Here is an 18,918-nt window from a genome sequence, read left to right as displayed (position 1 = left end):
GAAATGCTTTTTAAAGGATTTATCACTTCTGATAATAAACAGAGAGAAAAATTCTAATTCCGAATCACTTGGGAAAACCTCCCATAATAAAATAAAACAATCTACAACATAATAAGTAAATTATAGAAATGGAATTTCTATATAACCCAACAATCCTATTACTGGGCATATATCCAAAAGATATGAAATGAACATATCCGAGAAATACCCACTATACCATGTGCATTATACTACCAGTCAAAATAGCCAAGATATGGAATCAACCAAGGTGACCACCATAAGAACAGACTATATACACAATGAAGTAATTCTATCACAGAAAAATGAATGGTACTGCTGGGCATCATACTAAGTAAATAATATAGACACAGGAAGATGGTTATCACATTAGTCCTCATTTGTGGAAGCTACTAAATTAACACAAAATACTGACACATAGAGCCTTGGTGTAGTAAGAGCTAACAGGAAGATTTTGGATAATGGGTACCAGATCAGAGTTAGATCAAAAGATTAAGTCCCTAGTGTTCTACAAGCATGGTATCATGGACACGATTCATAATAACCTACTGTATATTTTATGAAAAGATAGGGGGAAAAAAGGCACTCTAAGGCTTCCATCATAAAGTAATGCCAAAACAGGGGAAATGTTGATGACCCAAATTTGATCAATATACATTATTTGCATGTCTAGAAATGTTTCACTGTAACCTATTAAAGTATACAATTAGTATTCATTTAAAACACAAAAGTTTCAACTATGTAAACAGCAACAAAAATTAAAATAAATTATTTTTATTATTTTTTTATTGGAAAGGCAGATATACAGAGAGGAGAGATAGAGAGGAAGATGATTCACTCCCCAAGTGAGCACAACGGCTGATGCTATGCCGATCCAAAGCTAGGAGCCTCTTCCGGGTCTCCCGCGTGGGTGCAGGATCCCAAAGCTTTGGGCTGTCCTGGACTGCTTTCCCGGGCCACAGGCAGGGAGCTGGAAGGGAAGCGGGGCTGCTGGGATAGAACTGGCACCCATATGGGATCCCGGGCATGCAAGGTGAGGACCTTAACCACTGCGCCACTGAGCCACTGCACCACTGCGCCGGGCCCCAATAAAAATTTTTTAAACCATTAAAAATTAACATAATTTTGAAAAACATATAAGCATTATATGAAGTGCTTACCGTCCCCATGCTGCTTGCTTCTGAAGACAATTCCAAGGACTTACTTCCATAGCGAAGCTCACAGTGTCACTATAACCCAGTGTTGGCTTTTTAAACCTGTAATTTAATGACATTCACACGTTGGAAAAAGAATTTTAAGTTGGCCCATGAACCAACCCTTGAAAAGAACACGAAATAACCAGGAATAAGAAATTCAGTGCAATGTATGAACAGATATACACACACTCCTGAAACATGCCTTAACATTTTTTACATTTTGCATCTGACCTTCTTGTGTCATATCTTCTCAAGATAATTATCCTGATCTATTGCTAAGTTTTATATATGTGCAGGAATCATACAACTTTAAACCAATGTTGCACTTATCTCCACACTTCAAATACTTAAAAATATAAACTACATTGCTCATATCTAATCTATTCCATTGTGAGAACAGCGCTAAGAATCCATTTGTATAGGGTTTCATATGTAACTTATAATATCTCATTTATTCTTCAAAACAGCCCATGAGGTGACTATTCTTCCATTCCCTTCATCTCACTCTTTCTCTCTCCAACCCCTAGTGCTTGCACATGCACTTGCACTCGCTCTCTCCTCTTTTTCAAGGATACAATTATGTTTTTAAGATTCATTTGTTTATTTGAAAAGCTGAGCAAGGAAGGGTTGAGGGAAGAGAGGAAGGACTGAAACAAGAGAGAGAAAAAGAGAGAGAGAGTACCATTTCAAGTACATTGGCCGGGAGCTGGATCAGAAGCAAAGCAGCAAGGAATCAAACCAGTGTTACAATACAGAATCACAGAAGTACTTTAATGTGCTTGCCACAATACTGGTCCCAGGCATTCACTGTTACGAATTATCCAATGATTTAACAGCATTTAATAACAGTGAAAAAGAATAAAACCAAGAATATTGGTCTATCAGAATAGGCAATATATTTTTTAAAAAGTAAATTAATTTTATGATACAAAAATAAAGAAAAAATATTATTTTATTGATGCTTGTAAAATCACATTATCAGTAAGGCATATCCAAGGCATTAGATTCCAAACTGATTTACTAATAAATGAAAGATCATCATATAATAATTAAAAGTAACATGTCTACTTCCATTTCCTTTATGTCTAATGATTTTTCTGTTTGCACTAAAGAAAATTCTACTTAATTAATAAGAATACCCTTTGAAAAATTAATATCTTAATCCATATCTAAAGCATATGAAACGATACCCCTTCCATATTCATTAGATTTCTCTCCATAACAGGCTAAAGGAAATACTTCTAGGTACAAAGCACAGCAGAAATATGAACATCTGGTGCTCAAAATAAATACACAGCTCTAAAAAAAAAAAACCAGACTTAACAAATCCACATTTACCTCTGACATAGAAAGTGACTGCAACGTACCAATATGTGCATACAGTGAACAGAAATAATTCCTATAAATACGAGGCTGATTGGTCCAAGCTGTGGGAAAGAAAATTTATAAGGTTTAAATATTTAAGCTTAAGAAAATTTACATGATATTATAAGCAATGAACCACTGAATTACTCATTTATAGTGAATAAATTTTTGTATAAATAGCCAGTCATTTGCATAAGAGAAAATTAATAAACTTGATATAAGAAGAATTTCAAATGATAATTAAGGTTACTAGGTATTATTCCATTTTAGCAATGTGGCTACCTATACTGAAGCATACAAAATATGTATATGTAATAAAGTAGGACAGACTACAACATAAAATGGCAACTCTACAACAAGTAGCAAGCCACCATGATAAGTGTATGTATCAGTGCATCATTATTTAAGAGCTTATTAAAAAAGCACAATATCAAACAGGGAATGAGAGCAATCTACCTGTTGGACACTTACAATGTTTCATAACTGTATTTACAAAATGATTATTTAAAAACGTGTACATTAAACATTTATTAATTAAAACATATATTGCCAGTTTATTTTTATATTCAGAAATGTCTGTGCTCTAATTAGGGTAAATAAAACAACCATCCTCTGAAAAAAGTGATGTTTTCAGAACTGTTCTATTTAGAAATTAAATATAACTTTTTTACTTTATAAATTATTTCTACCATGTTAAAGTTCTCTATAAGCAAAATAATTGTCTCTATGCCTTAAATATTTGATTTTTTAAAAATAATGCTACTGATTTCTTAATTATACTCTTTAAGTGCGAAAATTTCATATTTCACTGAGTCTAAAAACTATAGGGTTTCAAAATAGAAACGAAGTTCTCTATAAATACATTTATTACTATGAGTTTACTGTTCAAATCCTGGATAAACCAAAATACAGGAAAAAGTTAAATACTGTGTGAGGGCTGGAAGGGTTTCCTTATTTATGTACCAAATATTACAACTAATTTAAAAATTCAAGAAAATTATTTTCCACTAGATATTACTATATAGCTCACATAATTTTATCAATACAATAGCCAATACTTTAGTGATTATCTAAAGTAATTTCCCCCAGTTATCTTTGACCAAGCTAGATGCAAGCCTATAAAAGTTTTGCTAGAAATTGATTACTATGTCATAATTGGAGATTACAAAGATAAATCTTACCACTATGCCTGCATTTTTTATTGCCAATGGGAGTCCTAAAAGGCCAGTTCCAATATTTCCTTTAAGAAGATGCATAAGAGTTTGGACAAATCTGAAAAGTAACAGTTTTGAAACTTAGTCATTTTAGAACTAAAATTATCAAAATCATATTCACGGCGTTAGTATACAGGGAAACTGAAAATTAAACTAAGCAAGGAACTAAGTAGCATTTTTCATTCTTCCACCAAAGAAAAATTTAAAACTTAGTCAAACCCTAATTTTTCTACCAAAAGTACCATACAAAGAGTTACTGTGGAAATTAGATATTTAAGTGAAAAGTATTTTTGCAAACACTAAATTAATAATAAAGAAAATTCTCATGAGACAACATCGCTGTAGATAATTTTTAGAACACTGTTGAAGATTAGGCTGACAAAATTCAGCAATTTATTGACACTGTATGTAATCACAGTACTAAATATTTCTGATATGCAGTCATCAATATAAGTGGGAGTTAATTAAAAGAAAAAGCCAAATAAAATAAAAATATAGGCTTCAAAACTATATGCATGTATAATCAGGTAAGAGAAACAATTAATATTCAGAGATCATGAACCTCTCCCCCCCCCCGGTTGCTAACCTGGAATAATTTCTAGGAGACTACTGAAGGAAGTCTCTTTACCAAGAAGAAATAAATTGGAATTAGGAAGAGCATAAAATTCAGATGTAATAAACAAAATGGTTGCCTAAATTTTTCTTCAATTTATACTCTCCTATTATGATCACTTAAATTCCATGTTACTTTGCTTCATTAAGTCATTGTTACAGTACAAATGAATCAAACTCAATTAGTAACAAAAATACCAGAAATGTTTTTTAGAAAGCCCCACTGCTTTCCTTTGACTGTTTCTAACTTGACTCACTCAGCATGTGTCTACTAACTCCCAGTTGTCCAAATCCAGCCATATCAGAGGCTGCTTCTCCAACCTTTCTGTTACTTGCAGAGAGCCACAGCATCTGCATGTCATTGTAGTTCTTGTTATGCACATGGCTCTACTAACTCCTCCAAGGCAAAGGCTACATCTCATCCACTTTGTATCTTCTGTAGAATCTAGTAAAATTCCATGTCTGTAGAAGATAATTACACGCTCTATGATCAGAGACAATAAATGGAAACTTATAAGCTGCACAACTTACGAAATGCCCTCTTGATCATCAAGCTGGTAGTGCTTCTGAACAGGCAGGAGTTCTTGCTCATGTTCTTCGTCTGATGTGCCATCAAAATCCTGCTCGTTTATCAAGGGTCTCATGACATCCATATCTTTAGAGAAGAAAAACACAGTACTTTATTATGACCTCGATAACTGGAATAAAGCTGCTATAAATGAATGCTACTCTTCTTTATTATTTCTATCCTAAGTAAGATCATTCATATCAGAACTGTGAGTGTTAGTATATTTTAAAGGAACAACTAGACTTACTTGCATTATGCAGCATATTGTAAAAAAAAAAAAAAGCTTAAAATGCTCAATGCAAAATTTTTTTCTGCTTTATCCACATCTTTATCACAGAATTTCAAGATGAAAAAAAAAAAACTATTTTTCTCTCCAGTTAGCTTTAACTCGCACTTTATTGGTAAGTGGCAATTATCATTTCAAAAACATTAAGAATCATAAAATCATTTCATTATTAATATTTAGCATCAAAATTTGCTTTTACATCTAACAATTTTTACCATAATTTGGCATTCGGAGACAAAGACAACATCAGTCACAACTGTGTCTCATCATTAAATTTGCCAAGATGACCACTGTTAAACACTAAAATACAAAGTACAGAATATTTTAAAGAAGTGGAAACCTATTTTATCCAAACATATTTAACAAATCTATATAATAGGGAGCTGAAACAACTAAGCAACTTATTTCTTAATGAGTAAAAAATTTTAACTTTTTACTTTGGAATAATTTAAAGCTTATGTTAAATGCATAAGAATTATACAAAAATCTCATTTTTACATAGTCACTAATTTTTAATATTTTGTCACTTTTTCTCAAATATAAATCACTTTCTGTGAAATGCTGGAGTATAAGTTTCATTATATTAAGCCACTTAATCCTATCATAAGCACATACTTGTCAAAGAAATATTTCCATTGTAATTACAAGTTCAAGTTAGTTTTCATGTAATACATCATCCAATGTACTTTCCATACTCTACTTGTTCAGTTGTACCAAGATAGTAGTCTTAGAAATCTCCTTCAGCTCGTGATCATACCCCACATCAAATTCAGTTACACTCCTGGCTACCTTAGCCATTCATTATACCTTTACACACATATGAATTAACTGATTTTAGTTTCTTTGCCAATTGATCCTATTTTCTCATTTTAAAATTACATTATTTCTACTTTGGGCGGTACATGTGATGTTTTACATACTGTTCTATCACATCTCTACTCATTTTTCAGATGTATACCCACAATCAGTATCAATACATTTACCACCAGTTTTCTGCTTTTTAAATCATTCCTTGGCAAGAAGAAGTTGCACTCTTAGTGTGCATTCAAATAAGCTATAGAACTGCTGCCAACACTAGTATTCCATATATGGGTGCCAAATGCTCCAGCTGTTCACTTCCAATTCAACTCCCTACTAATAATGGCCTAGGAAAACAAGAGGAAGGTGGCCCAAGTGTGTGGGTCGCCACCACACACACAGGAGACACAGATGAAGTTTCAGGCTCCTAACTTCCATGTGGTCCAGCACTGACCATATGGCAAGTAAACAGCAGATAGAATATCTCTCTCTCTGTAACTTTGAATTTCAAAACAAGTAAATAAATAAATATCTTTTAACTTATTTTATTTTTATTGGAAAGGCAGATTTACAGAGAAGAAGACAGAGAAAGATCTTTCATCCACTGTTCATTCTCCAAATGGTCACAACGGCTGAAGCTGTGTGGATCTGAAGTCAGAAGCCAGGAGCTTCTTCAGGGTTTCCCATGTGGGTGCAGGGTCCTAACAACTTTGGCCATTCATCATTACCTTCCAAGACCACAGGCAGAGAGCTGGACTAGAAATGGAGCAACGGGACATGAACAGAGCTTAGAGCGGATACTGGCACTTGCAGGTGGAAAGTTAAGCTATTGAGCCACCACACCATCCATATGCACCCCCCCCCCCAAACAATCCTTTTACGATGATGATGATGATACAGTTCTATAGGCTCTGAGATATCTCCTCCCCCCATCCATCCCCTCCCCGCTCAAGTTCCACCTCGACAGCTTCCCCTCTATAATTTCAATGTACAGTCCTTCATGAACAGCCATTAAGTCCATCAATCTGCCATTTAAGTGTATCCTGATACTGTAGGTATACACAATGGCAGAGAGTCCAGCATCCTATTGTCAAGATATATTTAACAGTTCACTGGGAGTCCATCCTTGATTTGCAAGTAGAGATACATGCTGCATTGTGTCTTCATATCTGGATAGGATAGTCTATTACACAGTTACTACACATTCATTTAAATAAAAAGCCATAAAACAATATGAACAGCAGCATGAAAGATAGAACACTTACAACAGGAAGTAAAATAGCATGCTACAAAATGATTTACGTGGCACCGAAAATAAATCTTAAAGAATTTGTTAAAACAGAAATGAACATGCTCCAATCCAGATGCTACTGTGAACTTAGTGCTATAAACAAGGCATTAGAGTAACTCTCATATACAGAATCCATTTGGGTATATGGGATGATTGGGTCATGTCATGAAATCTATTCTCATGAAGAATCTTCCTACTGACTTCCATGGTGGTTTTTACACTAGTTTACATTCCCAGCAATGGATTAGGATACCTTTATCCTCAGCAGCACCTTTTTTCTGTATGCTAGCAAAACTCACTAGAGGTAGTAAACTGACATTTTATCCTGTGAAGTAACTGTACTAGCTTGCTGAGGCTACCATAACAAAGTACTACAAAAATGGGGACTTAAATAAAGTAAATACCTTTTTTATCTCAAGGCTCTAGGGCCTCTTGAAATCTGAATTAAAGTGGCTTCCTCTGAGGGACAAGAGGGAAGGTTCTCTTCCAAACCTCTCTCATTGTGTAAATGACCACATCTGTGTTCTTGCAACATTATCCCCTAATCAGTTCTGTGTCCAGATGTTTCTTTTTCATAAGGACATTAGTCATATTGGATTAGGAGTGACACTATTTCCATAATAAAGTTCCATACTGAGATACTTGGAGTTAAGACTTAAACACACAGACTGGGAGAGTGCAGGGTGGGATATCTAATATCTAACCCCAAACAATCACCTTTACCAGTTACATGAGTTTCATCTTCAAATGGAAACATGTTGTTACTTTCAGTCCTAAATGTATTCTTTTACTGACTGAATTTCATTTTCTTTCATGAACTCCACTTATCCAAATTGCCATCTATTTCAACTTTCTAATTTCTGCCAAGAGCCAAACAGTATCTTTTGTGTTGTACTAAATATACTCTCTGTTCTCATAAAGATAGCTATCACTGCCAATATTTAACAGAAAAACCCGCCATTTGAAGAACACCACTGGAGAGTCCACAGCAACAACGGAAAGTCAGTGAAAAGGTACGTTTTCGAAAAACTTTTAAAAACAAGAATTCAAATGATTACTTTTAATGTATCACTGGAGAATTTATCTTTAATATCTTTTAGGCAAAATTTAAAATAGCTACAATTATCCATAAATAGTAGCCCTGTAATTTGCAGAAGTAAGTTTTTAAATAGAGTATTATACTGTGAACTCAGATTCCCAAGTTCTAGTTAGCTGAGAACAATGTTCTACAAATGTCTTATTTATTTTATTCAACTTTGTAATCTCAGTTACGCCTTTTCTTAGTCCCAAAATTCACTATTTCTTTGTTATTATATAGATTAAGAAACAATAAATATGATTTATTGTGAAAACACCTATTTACATTTAGATTTCTTTGTCATAAATGCATTTCATTCACCACATTTAAAATTTAAGCAAAATTTTAATTATTTCAGGTAACTACTCCAACTTTCACAAGACTTTTAAAAAGTAGATTTTTGAAGGTGAAACTACTTGAGAAAAAGAAAATTGCTTAGGAATTTAACATTTGTATAACCCCATCAAAGCAGAACTTGCAATGTAACACATCTTTAGCTAAGTTCTACTACTTAAACATATTTTCTTTGAACTGCACTTTGAAAAATCTCTAAGACTTTCTCACCAATTATCATCTAAGTTCCTGAGATAACATTACACAATAAGATATATATACAAGGGTACTTAAAAAGTCCATAGGAAAATGGAATTAAAAGATGTATGCTTTACCACAAAACAATTTTTAAATCCAGGCAGCTTTTTCTTTCAAAATACATACTTTTCATGAACTCTGAAGACTCCTTACATAAAAATAAAAAAATTAACTCATCTTTTAATTGTCCATGAACTTTGTAACAACCTTATATTTGTTTAAACAATCAGCAAAAACAATCAAGTTTTAGAACTGAATACATTAGCTTGAATGATACAATATCAAGAATAATTAAATCAAGTAATTAAAAAAAGTTACATAAAAAAGTTAGGGGAAGCAATATAGTTAGACAGACGTGTGGTTTAACCCTTACAATAGACCATGAAAGTCTAGATATCCATGGGTGAGATTTACATACAAGTTGAGTCAAGTAGTCAGGAAAGAGAGTGAGGGCAAATTAGGCTTGAGGATCCTTACTGCTTGGGAAACTTTAATGTGGCTGAAACAGAAAGTGCAAGTACAGTGCAGGCCATTCAGCTAGAAAACTTGAAAAGTTTTCAAATCAGCCTTATTCAACAACTACACTCTCTTTCCTTTGAAGGACTTCTGCTTCAGATTAAAAAAAAGCAGCATCTGTTGTTGCCACCATACCTCTCCCTTGGTTATTTCACACTGTCACATCTGAAGAACAGTAGTGGGGTGTTGGGGTAACCAATCGGTGTCCATACTCATTCTGGCTACCTGCTTCAGAAAAGCATAGATGTGAAAAGGAGTTATTTTTTTCTGGCTCAACTGTTGACTTGCTACTGAGGAGAATGACGGGAACTAAGAAAGCTTTTATACACAGCAATACCACAGGCAGAACACACTTCAGGAGCTGATGCAAAGAGGGACAAGCCCTCACACACTTTTTTGGTTTGGGATCATTCTCATGAGTCTCTCCTAAGAGACTGTCATCATTCTCTCACCAGTATCTGCTGTCAACAGCCCCTCAACACCGAAGGCATGTGCCATCTGACTGAACAATCTCACAACTGTTAATATGACAAGGCCCCAATATTGAGTGTGTGCTAAGCACACTGTTAAGATACTGGGGATGCAACCATTGCTGAAACAAAGAAATCCTATTTTCATGGAGCTCAAACTCTAGTGAGGGAAAGAAATAATAAATATCATAATAACTGAAACAGAGAAAAGCCAGATAGCGTTAAAACCTAAGGAGAAAATCTGGGATTGAGAGAGTTTATAACTTTACATAGGTTAGTCAAAATCGGCCTCGCTGAGAATGGCATGCTAAAGCCCACCTGGGTGTGCATATGGCCTAGCAGTTCAGACGTCTCTCAGGATACTCATACCTTATATGAGAAGTACCACTCCCCAGCCCAGCTTCCTGCTAATGTAAACTCTCGGAAGTAGCAGGTGATGCTTCAAGAACTGGGGTCCTTGTCACTCACATGGAAGACTGTAGCTTTGTTCTCTGGTCCTGGCTTTAGCCTGGCCCAGCCCCAGCTGTTTTAAGCATTTAGGGAGCAAACCAGAAGATGGAAGATGTCACCTCCACCATGCCTTTCAAACAAATATTAATTAAATAAATAAATAAAAATGAAGATGACTTGAAGGAGGAACAATAGTGAGGACTGAGGACATCTGACCAGGCAGCAGCAAAAAGGTAAAGGCTGTTGAGGCTCTCTGTGGGGTGTCTGAGGAAAAGGAAAGAAGCCACAGTAGTCGGCCAGAAGTGAGCAAAGTGGAGAGCAGTAGGACATGAGATTAACAGAAAACCAATTACATACAGCTCCGTGCACTGTTCTCAGCGACGAAAAGCCACTACAGCAACATTCTCTTAAACCAATCAATCAAACAAAAACCAAACAAATATTTATTTGAAAGGCAGCTGGGAGGGGGAGACGGGGAGAGAATCTTCCCTCTGCTTGTTCATTCCCCAAAGGACCACGATGGCCAGGGCTGACCCAGCTCACAGCCAGGAGCTTTATCTAAGTTTCCTACATGGAACAGGGCCCAAGGACTTGGTCCGCCTTCCACTGCTTTCCCAGGTGCATTAGCATGGAGCTGGATCAGAAGCAGACCAATCAGGATTCAAACCGGTACCCATATGGAATGCTAGCACTGCACATAGCTGTGAAATGCCTTAAGTCACAATACGGACTCAGTAACGCCTTCTAAATGTATATATATATATATATAATGTCAGTCAACAACTTTAAAAATTGTCAAGTAAGCACATATTTTTAAAAAGCAAAAGTGATGAAATTAATTTTGAGATATTTGCTGTGTTCACAATACTCTCATTTCAACATGGAATTTTAATGTTAACAAAATTAAAGATTTTATATTCTGCTTCCCATTCTAACTTTTAAAAATACAGCTTTTAATATCTACAGTGTATTTCAATCCAGAAAAACCACACTTCAAGTGTGCCATACGCACATATAGCTAATGACCACCGTTCTGTTCTGGACAGCAGAGCACTGGTTTTGAGCAGAGGAGTGAAATGATCTAACTTTAGTTTTCAAAGGGTTTCAGAAGCTGCTGTGTGACAAACAGGCCAATAGAGACTAAAAGCAAAAGCATGAGGGTATTCCAGTAATTCCAGAAAAAGATGTGCAGGTCCTTCAGAGCCTTATGGTGGCAGCAAACAGAAAAGTGGTCAGACTGGATATATTTTATAAGTAGAACTAACGTTATCCCTTAGGAGACAATGTCGACTTCAAGGACATGAGGATCTACAGGAATGAAATTGTCACTATCTGAGACATTAGGGTAGTTATATAATGTCTACAAATTCTTTGATGTGTCAGCCTTCAAGAGGAAGAATATAATTTCCTTACATGTACATGTGGGCTGGATAGTAACTTCTTTTTTTTTAAAAGATTTATTTTTATTATTTATTTATTTTTTTATTGGAAAGGCAGATATACATAGAGGAGAGACAGACAGGAAGATATTCCATCCGATGATTCACTCCCCAAGTGAGCGCAACGGGCCGATCCTATGCCAGTCCGAAGCCAGGAGCCTCTTCCAGGTCTCCCACGTGGGTGCAGGGTCCCAAAGCTTTGGGCCGTCCTCAACTGCTTTCCCAGGCCACAGGCAGGGGGCTGGAAGGGAAGCGGGGCTGCTGGGATAGAACCGGCGCCCATATGGGATCCCGGGCGTGCAAGGCGAGGACCTTAACCACTTGCGCCATCGCGCCGGGCCCGATAGTAACTTCTAAGGAATAAAATTTGGTAGAAGCAATGAATTGTGACTTCAACACTAATCATAAAAGGCATTATGTCTTCCTCCGTGCTCTGATTTGGATCACTCATTTTAGAGAAAGTTAGTTGCTACATTGTAAAGATATTCAAGTAGTCCTAAGAAAGGACTACACAGAACTGAGGTCTCCCAACAACTGCTAGAAATTGTCATACGGTGGTAGGTAACGAATACAGATGGCTGAAGTCACAGGAGGAACAGGTGAACAGCGAAGATCACCAGGTATTCAGTTTGAGGCATGTTAACTCTGAGATGTGTATTACATATCAAACTGCAGGTGTCATTCAGGTAATTAGATTTATGTCTAGAATTAGTGAATTAGTGAAAGTTTAGGTCAAGACATAGATTCTGAAGTTATCAGCATACACATAGTATTCAAAGCATGGAACCACATAACATCAATTGTGTAAGTGTGTATCTAAATTTGCAAGAGTAATTTCTAAGCGGTTGGATAATTTTTAATTTCAAAAATGCTATTTTTCATTCTAAATTTCTACAATACAATGACTACATGTTATTTAGTTTACAAAAGGGTTTTTTTTTTTTATGTTACCAGGATGGAAATCACTGGGAGAAAGATGCTAAGGTACAAGTTCTCTTACGTACATAAATAGCTATGGCCTGCACATTAGTTCACAGGCTCTCGGGACCTCTGGAAGGCTTCCCACTGTGTCAATGTCTCCACCCCAAAATGAATAAACTACTGTCCCAGTAACTTCATACAATTTTTTACAGACTTAGTAAAATCATGTTATTTGTTACAATGGCTCTTTCTACTTATTTTTAGTTCACTTGACAAAACATAAATGACTTCCTCCGTTATGCCAGCATAAAAGCAATGAAGTTTGATTACTTTCTCTTCTGTACATTTTTCAGAAAAAGATGAAAAGGCACTCCTAATCCCGCCGTTCATCTATATTCTCATTAGCATATTCACATTTTGGTATATTTTCTTTCCATTATTTTCATTCAATTTTTTAAAATACTACTGTAAAAACATTGGGACTATTCAATTTTTTCATACTCAGTATATGACACACTTCTCCTTGCTTCACTCAGACTACAGAACCATAATTTAATGTTTGCGCAACACTTTGTAAAGTGTATGTGCCTCAGTTATTGCAGCAATTTCCTGATGTTTCATATTTAGGTTACTGTTAAATTTTCAACATTTATGTTTCAGTTACTATCTTTGGGAAGAATTCCTTTCTTACTTGTAGTGGCTTTCCGGAAGCAGAATGGTAGAAAGGAATTAACACTGTAAGTATTTTAATACACATTGCCAAATTCATCTGATCCTTCTCTACTCTGACTACAACTAGAAACTGAGGTTGATTTTAGGCTAGAAAATTCAGGCCGGAAGAACATCTCAGCAGTAAGAGAAAGCACAGAACATCTCAGCAGTAAGAGAAAGCACAGAAGTATTCCTAAGAATATTCCTTTGTGTGTACCATTATTATGTACACATGGACTACAATACAACATATATCAGATTGTGACATATATAATATATAATTACAAGACTGAAACGTTAGCAATTTTTATACCTCTATTTTATTCCATTTATAAACAAAAATAATTATGTCTAGGCAGGTTGAAATCCATTGCCTAATACTGTTCTATTTTATACACTGCTATTTTTGTCTACAGCAATTACATTTTTCAGACTGTGACTGAATAAAAAACATGAAGACATTTATCAATAAGATCTTTTATGTGTAATGTAAATTAGCTCTTATTGTTTTCATTACCCTGGGATTACTGCTCAATTTTAACTTACATATTCTTAACTCTGCTAGCATTTTTGTTGGATCTGAACTACTAGTCTCTTCTATTACCTTCCATGTTTTGCCCATGTTGGCATAGTTTGTAGCTCAAACAACAGCCAGAATTACTAATTGCTATTAATAATCAGCCTTAATGTCTCGTTTAAGATTGACATTTTAAAATTCTATAGAGTTTGCTTCTATATATCATTACTCAGGTAGAAAAAGAACAGTATTTACTAGCCACTTAGATGTCATGAGTGGGTTCTATATTTCCTAATCACAGAACTCCTTGTGTTAGAAGTTACGAACCTTATATGAACAGGCCTGGAAAATCTCATTAAAATGTTGTGGGGGTGATGGGATCTACTACCCGCTCTCTCAGAGTAAAACCCATAGCCTTTCCATGACCTGCAAGACCCTGCAAAACCTGGCCTTACATTGTCTTGGTCAGTGCTGTAGGCACCTTCCTCTGCTTTCTGTTCCTGTCTGCCTACGCTGTTCTGTCCTGCTTGGGACAGCCTTTCCCCACGTACTCATTTGACTAATGTTCCCTCTGTGCTCAATGAGGGCCATTCTTAGGTATGTGTGATTTCTCACCCCACCCTCATTCCTGAGTTCTTTGGGCTTGCTCCTGTTTTCTACAACAATTTTCACCAGGCAAGTAATTAAATGATTACTGCCGCTAATGTTTAGGTCTGCTTTCCTTTACTAGAACCAAGCCAGACAACAAGGATCTTTATTTGCTTTGTTCGCAATGTGTCTCAAGTGTATTAAAGAAGCTCAGTGAGTATGCATTAAATTAATGCACCCATGAAACTTTTAAAAGTAATGAAAGGATCCGAAACTTTTTTCAGTTAATCAAAATGTATATGCTCTTTGCATACTCCTTTTAACGGCTAGCTTGTAGATCACATCTGCCTAACCAATTTCCTTTAATTAGACAACAAGAGTTAACAGCTTTTCTCTGACACAAATACTGTAGCAGCAATCTCTGGATATACATGCTTGTTCCCTTTTTTTGAGAAGTACTCAAGAAATGTGATGTTTGCTGTGTCAAATGACGTGTACAATTAAGGTAAAACGGTACATTATTCTGTTCCTGCCAGCAACGAGAACACTCACCTCCCACATCCTGACACAGGTTACTGGTTAACTTAAAAGTGTTACACCTCCATTCACATCTTGAGTCTGACACTAATAAAATGCAAATGACTACATCCATAAAACAACAGCCCCAGCCTTACCTCACCAAATCTGTGTGAGGATTAAAGGACAAGGGGCTTATGTGCAAGACGAAGCACACTGCTTGAACACAATAAACACTCAACAAAGGGTTGATTTAACAGAAACCAATTGCAATATATAATACATATGGTTACAAGAGCATCGTCCTGCTTTCTTTAAAGTACCTTTCCACAGCTGAGTTTGACTCACTCGGAGGTGAAATTCCTAACCAGGAGGACATTATTGCCCCAGCTTGACCTTTATTTGTTTTTTTCCAGACAGTGAGAAAACAAACATTCCCTGTCGCCCAGGGACAGACAGCACAGCGGAAAGCAGGAAGACCAACTCGGCCCAGCGCTGGAGCTACAGGTCCCTCCCGCTCCGGGGGCCACGGGCGGCCGCTTCCTCACAGCATCCCTGGACCAGCCGGCCGGCTCCGGAGGACGGCCCGGCACACAGCCCTGCCCCCGCCCGAGCCCTCGGCCGGCCCGCGGACCCCGCCGCCCTGCAAGCGTCCCGGGGAGGTGCGCGCTCCAAGGCTTCACACCGGCACCGCGCGGGCCCCGCACGCCGCCCCCACCACCTCACGCGTCGCCGTCTCTCTCTCCCGCGCGCACACACACACACCCGCCCCGACGCGGGCGGAGCCCCGGCGAGGGCCAGCGTCCCGCCGCCCAGCCCCACACACCCGCTTCTCTCTCAGGCCTGGGCCACAGGCAACACCGACCTAGCTCCTCGTGCCCCGCCGCCTCGGCCGGCGCCGCCGCCGCTTCCATCTCTCCGGGGTCTCCAGGACGCCGCCGAGCGCTCTCCCGCCGCTGCGTGGCCCGCGTCCGGCCCAGGCCGCCTCCGCCCCGCGGGCCCAGCCGCCCTGAGCATGCGCGCTGGCGCCGCCTGGCCCACGGGCCGCGGCCGAGCGACGGCCGAGCGACGGCCGAGCGACCGCCTCCCTCCCCCGGTGCCCGCGGGCGCGGCCTGTGGAGAGCGGGCGAGGACCGAGCACGGAGGGGCGGGATGACGGAGCCGGGGCGCCCCCTGAGACCACCAGGGACCAGGAGCCTCGAGCCGACGGGGACCCAGGCCTTAGGGATGCGCGTGAACTTCAACCGGGGGAGAGATGCAGTGCCAGTCAACCTGGAAGAATCACAGGGCAGACACTAGCTAGTACCCTCAGGCTTCCTTCTCCTGTAATCCTCTCTGGAGAAAGCACTCAAGTAAGACTTGAACCCACTCAGCACAGAGGTCTTTCAAGATATTTACGCTGACCCTGGGGAGCTGAAAGAAAATCGGGGTTCAAAGACACGGATAGCTGTCCACCACTGTAAGCAGTATGTATGGGCTCAGTGCAGTGACCGCCCTCTGAGGTAACGCACGCCTGTTTCTAGCCTGTTTTCCAGAAGGGAACCCTCTTCCCCAAGACAGCGAACTAGGGAATGGCAGAGAACTGTCTGCTGCCCAAGCGAGGTCTTCAACCAGCATGCAAACTGGCCCCGCAGATGGGTGCCAATCAGTTTGATGAATCCCTGGATGAAGACTGCCTCTGGTTTGAAAACAACATGTGATTTTGCAATCGCTTGCATTCCAAATATTTTTTGCATTTGTCTGTTTTATCCAATGGAATCATCTTAAGACAGCTTTTTTTTTTTGACGGGCGCTAGACCTAGGACCACTGGTGTAACCGCATCGTATGGCCTTAAATATTTAAAGTCTAAGGTTGAAAGGGTACACGATGGGCCCGACGTGATGGCCCAGCATCTAAATCCTCGACTTGCACTCCCCAGGATCGTATATGGGAACTGGTTCATGTCCTGGCTGTTCCACTTCCCATCCAGCTCCCTGCCCATGACCTAGGAAAGCAGTAGAGGACGACCCAAAGCCTTGGGACCCTGTACCCGCTTGGCAGACCCAGAAGAAGCTCCTGCTCCGTGGCTTCATATCAGCTCAGCTCCGGTTGTGGCAGTCACTTGGGGAGTGAACCAGCAGAAGGAGGATCTTTCTCTGTCTCTCCTCTTTGTAAATCTGCCTTTCCAAGAAAAATAAAGCTTGCTTTAAAGTGGGAAGGGCACAGGATTACATATTAAATATATTTGTACCTTTCATCCTCTTGAATTCTAGGAAGGCTTTCACTAGATAATGGACTGATAACAATGGTTTGCCAAAATTGTTTTTATGCTAAAACTACTCCACTCCCTCACTCACACACACATCCAAGCCTCCCAAAGAGGTCTTATTTGAAGTGTTCCTGGTAAATATCCGAAGTGTAATCGAGGCAGAAGACAATACAAGACACAGAGGAGAGAGATCTGCCCAGAAACTGCTGCGGTTTGTCCCTCCGGGGAGTTGGGGTGCTGGCCAGCAGGAGAGCACAACCACACAGCAGTGAAAGCCCTCACTCAAGCCATTCTTAAAACCGCCCTTTGCAAGGAGAACACTTGGGACTGTATTTCTGAAGACCATTCTTCTGAGTGTTACAGGGGATCAAATGCCATTGTCCTCTAATCTCAGTATCCAAGAAAGCCAGTCTGGCACCATGGAAGGGAAAAAGGCCTGACTTGAATTCAGGCCTGGGTTTCTTGGGAGAGGCCTGAGTAGCCAGGCTCATTGTGTGTGTGCTGTGATAGTAGAATAAGCCACATAACACAGAGATGATTATACTGTTCAAGAGAATTGTGGGTTTTATGCATTGCTATTTGAGAACATATTTACTATGACTTTGCCCCTGATTTTATAAATGAAAAGGATGTACATACACTCTCCTCATCCCTAGATGATGCACTGCAAGCTCTCCCCTGGATGACTAAAACTGAGTGGAACGGAACTAGACAGATGGATGGATAAATAGGTAGATAGATAGATAGATAGATAGTTTTATATATGTAACTACCATGCATATGTAAAAACTATGTTTTTTCTTGTGATAAACTTTATTTAAAAAAAAGTCTCTTATGGGCCTGGTGCGGTGGCGCAAGTGGTTAAGGTCCTCGCCTTGCACACCCGGGGCGCTGGTTCTAATCCCAGCAGCCCCGCTTCCCTTCCAGCTCCCTGCCTGTGGCCTGGGAAAGCAGTCAAGGACGGCCCAAAGCTTTGGGACCCTGCACCCATGTGGGAGACCTGGAAGAGGCTCCTGGCTTCGGATCGGCATAGCATCGGCCATTGCGCTCACTTGGGGAGTGAATCATCGGACGGAAGATCTTCCTCTCTGTCTCTCCTCTCTGTATATCTGCCTTTCCAATAAAAATTAAAAACATAAATCTTTAAAAAAAAAAAAAAAAGCAGCAGTGCTAACAGGCACCCACTGTAGACTGGGGAATGGGCCTGTCGGAGGATGGTTAGACTGACACTTCAAGGAAGAATTGGTTCGGCATCTGTAGGTGAAGGAGCATTTCAAGCAACAGGAACAGCTTTTTTATTTCATAAATGGAGAAATGGTTCTAAGACACGTTGGCTTTAGACACCTATGAAGTATTTCATTAGAATTATCCATCTGTTTGGCAAGATAAATATTTCCTAAAAACTTTCAAATTCTGTATCTTGGAATTCCAGTGACCAGAAGAATATTGGTCTCTTTTCCTCAGTTCCAAATGTAAAATTTCCCAGGGGTAAGTTAATATTTAAACATCTCAGATATGATTTTC

General features: G+C 38.8%; 1 protein-coding gene across 3 annotated transcripts in view; it reads right to left on the bottom strand.

Moving 5' to 3' along the window:
• The window catches only part of SLC36A4 (solute carrier family 36 member 4), a 52,450-nt gene extending 36,306 nt beyond the window's left edge, over window positions 1–16,144 (bottom strand). Inside the window, exons 1-5 of one of the 3 annotated variants that reach the window (XM_040977147.1) lie at window positions 16,011–16,144; window positions 4,937–5,060; window positions 3,761–3,851; window positions 2,553–2,641; window positions 1,179–1,274 (exon numbers count right to left, since the gene is read on the bottom strand). In XM_040977147.1, coding sequence (XP_040833081.1) covers window positions 1,179–1,274; window positions 2,553–2,641; window positions 3,761–3,851; window positions 4,937–5,060; window positions 16,011–16,059 — 449 coding nt within the window. In that variant the 5' untranslated portion in view covers window positions 16,060–16,144. Of the gene's footprint in view, window positions 1–1,178; window positions 1,275–2,552; window positions 2,642–3,760; window positions 3,852–4,936; window positions 5,061–16,010 lie in introns of those variants that run through there. The other 2 variants (XM_040977148.1, XM_040977149.1) reach the window with 2 other exon arrangements.
• Between the last annotated feature and the right edge of the window lie 2,774 nt (window positions 16,145–18,918).

This window comes from Ochotona curzoniae, unplaced genomic scaffold (genome assembly GCF_017591425.1).
Source record: "Ochotona curzoniae isolate NIBS_2020 unplaced genomic scaffold, NIBS_Ocur_1.0 contig_2723, whole genome shotgun sequence".
In the NCBI taxonomy this organism is placed as follows: Eukaryota; Metazoa; Chordata; class Mammalia; order Lagomorpha; family Ochotonidae; genus Ochotona; species Ochotona curzoniae.
The sequence above is the reverse complement of the archived record's forward strand: the minus strand, read 5'-3'. Positions and strand labels throughout refer to the sequence as shown.